This window comes from Pseudophryne corroboree, chromosome 5 (genome assembly GCF_028390025.1).
Source record: "Pseudophryne corroboree isolate aPseCor3 chromosome 5, aPseCor3.hap2, whole genome shotgun sequence".
NCBI lineage: Eukaryota > Metazoa > Chordata > Amphibia > Anura > Myobatrachidae > Pseudophryne > Pseudophryne corroboree.
The window spans coordinates 196,392,922-196,401,452 of NC_086448.1; the positions used below are offsets into that span (position 1 = coordinate 196,392,922).

The 8,531-nt window shown below is 34.3% G+C and overlaps 1 protein-coding gene across 1 annotated transcript in view; it reads left to right on the forward strand.

The window, feature by feature from the left end:
- The window catches only part of SKAP2 (src kinase associated phosphoprotein 2), a 678,462-nt gene extending 671,482 nt beyond the window's left edge, over positions 1 to 6,980 (forward strand). Inside the window, exons 12-13 of the mRNA XM_063921995.1 lie at positions 5,343 to 5,444; positions 5,808 to 6,980. Of these exons, the coding sequence (XP_063778065.1) occupies positions 5,343 to 5,435 (93 nt within the window). The 3' untranslated portion in view covers positions 5,436 to 5,444; positions 5,808 to 6,980. The remainder of the gene's footprint in view (positions 1 to 5,342; positions 5,445 to 5,807) is intronic.
- The last annotated feature ends 1,551 nt before the right edge of the window (positions 6,981 to 8,531 follow it).

Sequence of the window (8,531 nt, forward strand, 5' to 3'; positions counted from 1 at the left end):
GTGAATAAACCTGGGACAGTCTCTTCTTCCTGGTACCCATGTCTGCTGTTTAGTTTCCCTGTCACATTGCAGCGGGTTCTTTAAGAACTTTCTAGGAGTTTTATATTATAGGGAGAAAATGGAGATGATGTTAAATGCGAATTTGATCATAAAAATAGCTAAACTGGTTTTGAATCATACAAATGAATTACTGTATGCTTAAGAGTAAAGTTTTGAATGAATATACATACAAGTTCTTATACAAGTTCTGATTCTGAGTTAAAAGCAAAGCAAAAAAAAACCAAAGTATTGTATCTGCACCTGGACAGAACATGTTGCAATGCAAGGGGTGAAGATACATTTATTGTTTTAACATGCAGGGTCAATACTGGCTGCTTTTACTTGCAGCCCACAAATGCTGGACAGCTTTATTTTAACCCTATCATTTAGATGTGACTTTGGACACGCCCCTCTGAAATCTTAATCTCTCTGCATAATGTAAATCTCCCCTACCTGCAGTGCAACATGGTTTTACCAAGGGGCAAAGTTACTGGCTTTTTTTTACATTGCTCCCAAACACAGTCAGCCCCGTAATGTTGATTAGAAAATATTGTGCTTAAAACAGAAAATAACAATGAAAGAATTGCACAATAGGTGATAACTATATACAATATGTTCATTATGTTCCAAATAATTAGTAACTACTAATTAATATCTACAGAGTAACAAATAGTAACCATCATCAACATGCATTTTGACAAAAAAAAAACCATATACTGTATGTATACATATTACAACCATATATTTGTAATTCACTATATTTGGAAAGTTCCCCTTTTCTGCCCCCTAGTGGTGATGACATTCACTCGAGAAAGATCAATCCTTACAAATCTTACAAGCATAAACTTAACATCACAGTCTTTCCATAAATTAAACTTTGTGTTTCCTAAATTCAATTAATGAAATAAAAGAACCTTCCTGTAGATAGTAGGCTTGCTAGCAAGGCAGTACTACATATTTGTCTGATTATACTATTTTACCAGTTGAAACAGAATATGCAGCTACTATATAAATAAATACAAATACTTAGAATAATAATGTGAGATGCACATGCGTAGTGAAATTCACTCATCAGAAGAAACTGTTGCTTTATTTTTTAGTTTAAGGACATAAAAAGCAAGGGACTAGTTTATTTGTACATTGTATTCACTATATAACATACTCAGAGAAGTACAAACCAGCCAGATGTTCTACTACATACCATACAATTAGGATCACAGATCTGTGTACAATTCATAGGCATGCATTCTTTAGCACCCACTGGTCTGCGGTCTAAGATCTAGCTAATATGTGCGAGTCTGCTTCAGGCTACATGCTTCAGCTGTATAAATCACCCACCTCCAGTCTACAGGAACTAAGGCATTTTTCAAATTCTATCACACCTGCACTCACTTACCATCACTGCACTCACTTTTTCTTATGTGGAACACTTATAAAGTATTTTTAAAGTCAGAGAGAAAACCCCCAATTGGAATTAGCTTTTTTTTTTTAAACAAATATAATGTAATAGGAATCATTTATAGTCAGATGTATATTGAAAAATACACAAATGTGAAAAAAGTATTTTAGTAAATTTTTATCATTATGGCACTAACTATAGTTAAACTAATATTATATTATTTACTATATAACAGTGATTGTTATACACAATCATGTCTCAAAAGTGCACTTCTGCATTAAAGCTGTAGCAACCAATCAGCAGTGAGAGTTCATCTATTTAAAGCAAGTTAAATGTTTCAATCTGATTGGTTGCTACTTGTTTATTGCAATTTTGCTTCTTTATGTAATAGGGTACAAGTTGCGTGAAGAAGCATGTTTTGTGTGATCTCAGCTGCCGAAAGGCTGTTTTGCCTTTTAAATTATTACTTCTTTAAATCTAGTTTTGAGATTGCAGACATTATGATAATACACAATCTCACCCTTTTAAATAAACCCCATTGTCAGTATGGGAGTGTCTATACATAGGGTTACTATACTATCCCTTCAAACCGGGAAACTCTGAATTAACTAAGTTCTATGGCTGATAAAAACCAGGTGGAATACAGGCTAGAATTAAGCCAGCCACACAACCTGTGTAATTCATGAGTGTTCCAGTTTATCTGAGTGGCATGGTTAGATCACATGTGACCGCGCCGCCCCACTGTGCCCCCCCCCCCCCCCCGTTTTTTTTACAAGGTCATCCATTCTGCAGATATAAAATAAAAAAACAATTATATGAACGGTTTTGAAGGGAAAATATTCAGTTAAGTATTTAAATGGATAGTATGGTAAGCCTATCTATACCGTACGTCATCACTGATATCAAAATAGGCGCACAATTTACATACACATCATGAAAAGTACAGCAATATTTTAGGGGGTTTAGTTTTCTGTAATCTATCAAGAGTATATTCACATGCTGACAATATACTAGATTTTTAGATTGTCAGAAGTTGCGTTAAGTGATATATTCCATAGGTATATGGTTTTCTGAATATAATCTGTTTTATGCATTTGTGTCACTGCACAAAACCTAATCATTTTTGGGTTGTTTTTTTTGTAATATCATAGTATTGTATTCATTTATACTGCACAAAAGAAATATCTTCTCACAAGGAAACCACACTTTTATACAATGCAAAATAAAATGTATGTAAATAACATCACACATGTATTCACACATATATACAGGTTGAGTCTTCCATATCCAGAATGCTTGAAACTAGAAGTATTTTGAATATCAAATTTTTCCGTATTTTGGAATTTTGCATTAAGGAATGGTACCCAAGTCTAACCACACAATGGATTTATTTTTATACACACCTTATACACATAGCCTAAAGGTAATTTTATACAATGCTATACAAAGTTTGTGTACACTGAACAATCAGAAAGTTAAGGTGTCTCTATCTAGCAAAAAGCTTCTGATGGACATCTGGTCATAGTAGTGTCTGCTTGCAACATACAAATACGTAGAAAATAAAAGACAATAATATTATTATTATGATTTTTATGATTATTATTAATAAAAATTGAGAGGATATGGTTTAATACCCTTAGTATGCCTGTCATAATACTGTAAATTAGATTGCTAGCTACAATCAAAGGACAATTATAAATTATTTTCCACTGATTGAGGGTTGAGCCAGGTTAAATGGGATATTTTGGTTTGTTAAGGCATTAGAATGATTTGCCACTAATACCTAATTAATTTGAGGCTTCATACACCATCAGTGGCGCTCATCTGGGGATATGCAAAGAACGCATTAAGAGTACACTGCACCAACTAAAGACAACTTACCTGATTAAAGTATTTTGCTTTTTCTAGTATCGCAGTTAAAATATGTAATCCAAAGTATTTTATATACTGTATTATTTGTTTGTCAACAAGCTCAGGCATGCTTGTATATTTAAGAGTGTACTACTAAATGTTTTAATTCAAATTGCATAGAATAAAAGATTGGCATTTAAGAAATGTTGCGGTTAAATAAAACAGCTTAAGGTTAGGGTTATTGCTTGTTTGGAACAGTATTTGTAGCTGATTTATGAAATCATTGCTTTGTTACATTTGAGCTGCAACTACCACGTCATTCCTTATAATACACTGTTATCGATTTGAAACAATGCATGTAGGAGTTCCTTTATATTTGCAGATTTGCTTTTCCCTCAGTGACAGTTATGTATTCCAGCACACGAGAGCCAAGTGACATCACTGATCTCCAAATATAAGAATATATTTTAAAAAACATTATGCATATTATATTCATGTTACTTGTGTAATATAACAGTAAAATAAATGAGATAATGGGCAAATAATAACAAAGAGATGAATCTGTTTACATTCCTATGTAGTGAAAAGTCCACGTTTGTTTTGTTAACATTTAGGTGATTTAAATGTGATTTACATGGTTTTATTTTATAGAACAATTAAGATTTGTAGTGTAGGTTGTAAGTTTTTTTTAATTTAAGAAAAAATCTTTTCCTCCAGTTTTACTAGTGCAAACTATGACATGTAGTATGTAAAATGTCATGACCGGTAAAATAATATTGTTCCTATTATTATATGTATTCATGATCACATTCTGCTTTAATTAATTCAGCTGTTTTGCCAACAGTTATTGTTAGACCATGTAATGCAGGGGCATCTACCTTCTGTTTTTATTATTTAAGTTGCTTTGTCTGTCTAGGACTGGTGCTAGTTGTCTAGGATTCCAGTGGCCACCTAGAACACATTGGGGAAAATTTACTAAGTGCCACTTTTCAAAGCTGCTGCATCTTTGGCAGTTTTGGTCACTGGATTTAAAGGGGCAATAATGATAAAAATAAAACACAACTGGTTTTGTATTTCATATTATTGCCCTTTTAAATCCAGTGGATGAAACCGCCAAAGATGTGGTGGCTTTAAAAAGCAGTGCTTAGTAAATTTATAGCATAATGTCACTCGTACTTCGATTTTTATGCCCATATGTTTCCCCCACACTGAATGCTGGCTGCTGGCTTGACGGAAATGCAGCCACCAGCTTTTTACCTATCAAACTGAAGGCTGTTGCTCAGCAATGTGTGACGCGCTGGGAGTGTGACGTCTGCCCACCTAGGTAAAAAGCAGTGGGGGTGCTGCGTCTTATATGGAGAAGGCACCATTGGGCCCTATGTGTATCCCTTGTATCAGCTCAATTTGAATTGTGTTGTATTATCTTTTTACTAGTTACCAGCCCGTCAAAATGACAGAACAACATAACAGTAATGTCAACACTTAAATTGTTCCATCGAGTGCCATCTAGTGGCCTCTGGCGCGCAAAAAAACACTTGAATTCCCCTCAGAGGTGAGGAGCAGCGTTAGCCTTTTATTATACAGGATGCACCTGTTAACTATTATTGCATCATGTACCACAGCTTTATATGGATAAGCCTATATAAACATAATATTTTATTGCCAAATTTTCTGCAGTATTTTATTTTACATCTGTTTATTTATTCAAAGACCACTAAAAGGTAAAGTAATAATCAAGTGAAAAGAGGTGGTTACGAAATTATAATAATTTAAATCTTAACAAACACTAGGTGGTCCTCCCAAACCAAACTGTGCTTACCATATATCAGTAATGAAACATTGGTTTTCTAACACTACTATTTTACAAGTTCTATGGTTCCCTGTAACTGCAATTAAACAACAACCGCAATGTAGAGGGGTGCTTCAATCATGGCTTGGTGGCTGTGATTAGCAGACCAAACATAGGGCAAAAACATTTAAAAGTAGCTTTGCATTAAATGATATTACATTTGTTCTAGGCAAAAGGTTAATCCAACTTATTGTTTTGAATTAGGAGTACAATAGATATGGCTGGTGGGTAGGAGAAATGAAGGGATCCATTGGCCTGGTGCCTAGAGCGTACATAATGGAGATGTATGATATTTGAGAGGCCTGGGTAAGTACATTTTAATCCAATCTACTATAATGGCCTCATGTGTTCTCCTGTTCTCTGTTTTATAAGCATTTCCTTCCTAAAACCTCTGCAGCAGTTATATTAACTTAAGGACTGTGGCAAAAAATAGCTTTTAAGCCTTAATTAATACTGCTCCATTAGTTGTCTGCATGCAATAGAATCTCTCATTGCAGTGACCGAGTGCTCTGCTTATCTCTCCCTCAGCTTGCTACTGTATATTGCTTTCAATCAAACATTGCAATTAATTTCTGTCTTAGATACTGAGATATTTACGATAAACCAATTGTATCTGGTTTTCTTTTTTCACATTATTTTTCTCACTTTTTTTTCTTTTCTTGTTAATAGGAGCCATCTCTTAATAGAAACACCAAGAATATATCACCAGATGCTTGGAATATTGTAATTTGTCCTTTGTGTGTATTATTGTATTTTTCCATTTTTCATTAAGTTCATTAAATTTACACCAATGTGTGTGTTACTTTCCTTAGTTCAACAGACGCCAACAGACTACTGTGTGAATCCAATTTCCCCACCTATTACTGTGTTAATCACTTGTAGGCTAGAACATTTGGAAAGTGATACTACTATACTATGTGCTTGCAATAATGTGCATGAGTTTCTTAAATTAACAGTACAATTTGCCAATACGAGTTGCAATTTCAATCTGAAACTTTGGTTGTTTACTAATACAAAGATAATACAATATATTCACACTCACCATTGTAATGTTTTCCATATGATAATTGTATGTTAAAATATTAAATTCTATTGGAAAGAAATGTTGTGCCTTCACTTCCACAATTTTTGTGCTAATATGCAGTGTTTTCAATTAAATACTGTATTTAAATAAATATATATATATATATATAAAACTGCAAGTACTGACTGTATTGTTTAACATACATTTACCTATGTATTTATGAATAGAAAATGCATGTGTATTTTAAATATAATTTTCAAGTTGATGCAGCTAGTGGCCAGCAGATGGCAGATGTTTGATATAAATGGTGAAAAGAAAAGTACAGCCCTTCCCCCTAAAAATTATTTTAAAGGTGCGCTGAAGCAAATGTATTCCACTGGCAGAAATCTATTTATATCCTTTCTACCTGATGCCCAGGAGAGGGAGTCCTTCACCAACTGATCAGCCAACTGCTTTGACCTTTAGTTCACTTTTTCATTTTCATGCTCTTTTTTGTTTTGTTGGCCTTTGGATTTTAGAATTTTAGTTTTAACCCTTAACAGCACAACTACAATCTATTTATATTTCCTGTTCCCCGTTTTTACAATCCTTTGAAACTCGCAGACACAATTGTATTGGTCAGTTATATTTCAGTAAACCGTTGTCTCCTGTCAGGGACATTTATTGCTTTGATGAAAAAAAAAAAACCCGTTCCTTGCACACCTTTGTATTTAAACATCAGCGCCAGATTGATATTGTATAGTGTGTGCTGTGCTTGCCTTTCTAGTCTTTCACCCTGCAAATTTCTAAGGTTCAAATAAAGTTTAATTGTTTGTGAATCTGTTATGATGCTAATAATTCAACAGCCTGCTGTGTTACTAATGAAATTACTTTGTTATGATTAATTTGGAAAATAGTGTGTTGATTGTAGTAATTAAGCACAACAAGGTGAAGTAAATGATTCTATTGCCATCTGGCCTGCAAGCACAATGAAGAAGTACAGTTCTGCTGTCAACTCAGTATTAAGCTCCTTCTCATTTCCTAGAAGCTAAAAAATATCAATTTGAATGAAGTTGAATGAAGGTCTCCATTCATAACGTGTAATATTATTTTTACCCAGCATCCTGACTCTTTTTGCACCAAGATTTAGGGCAAAATTATTATTTCTTACTGCATTCAGCACCTAAAATAAAGTGTGATGTGTCTTTATGCACTGTAAAAAACCCTATTAATGTCATAGGGGTTTTTGTTTCATACAGATGGAGCCATCTTCAATCTCCTGCTGTAATGACTTAATCCCCTGATGTATTGTTCTCTCTGTATTGTATTGCAGCTGAGAACAATAGATGAAGGGCTTATGCTAATAAACCATGGTGTGCCTAGGTGCAGCAGAGAAGCCAAGATGAGCATGGCTCCATCTGTATGAAAGAAAATTCATAGCATATTGGAATAAATATATTTGTCTAGTTTCATATATTTAGAACACATAGATCTCTTCCATGGTTGGGCAACACAACTAAGCCAAACCCTTTTATATATCCAAAACAATAATTAGCTACGTTTCAAAGCAGAAATGTTCTGTACAAATATGTATATCTTTATCACAGTGTACTATAGCCATTTATATAAAGGGATGAGTTTTGTTTCCTAATTTTATTATTAAAATATGTTTTTACTAAGCCTTTGAGCGCGATAAAGTGGAGAGAGATAAACTCCCAACCTGTAATTTTTCAAACACATATTGTAGCATGGTAGTTAGGCGCTGATTGGCTGGAACTTTATCTCTCTTCACTTTCCAAGGCTTAGTACATCTTCCTTCCAATGTACTGAAAACTACATCTAATAGTGATTGGCAAGCAATCTATCAGTGCAGACCTACTGAGGAAGCCGCCAAAATCAGGAATCTTCTCCTCTAACTGACGCTGTTTGTCACTGAAGAGATGTCTGTCATGTGGTATCCCAGAATCCCCCTCTCTAATGCGAAATAGCTGTGTACTCTGCATTAGAAGAATATAGTTCAGTTGTGACCACTATATACAGATACCTGTATTGCAGGAATCAAAGCTAATGGCTCATTGCACCATGGCTGGACCTCAACCTGGCATTGACAAAGGGGTGCTGGTAATGGCGGTATAATCAGCAAAGCCTGGCCACCATGATTTTTTAATAAATGGCCACTCAGAGAGATGAGGTCTACAGCATGGCCATTCATAAATGGCCAAAAGGTAAGGCATAAAAGCACTAGTAAAAATAACATTTTAAGGATACAACACTAGTGGCAATTTACAAATAAAGTTGAAATGGAGTAGTAACCCATAGTAACCAATCAGCAATAAGCTGTGATTGATCTGGTGAAAGTTATACTGTACAATAATAAACATAATTTATGG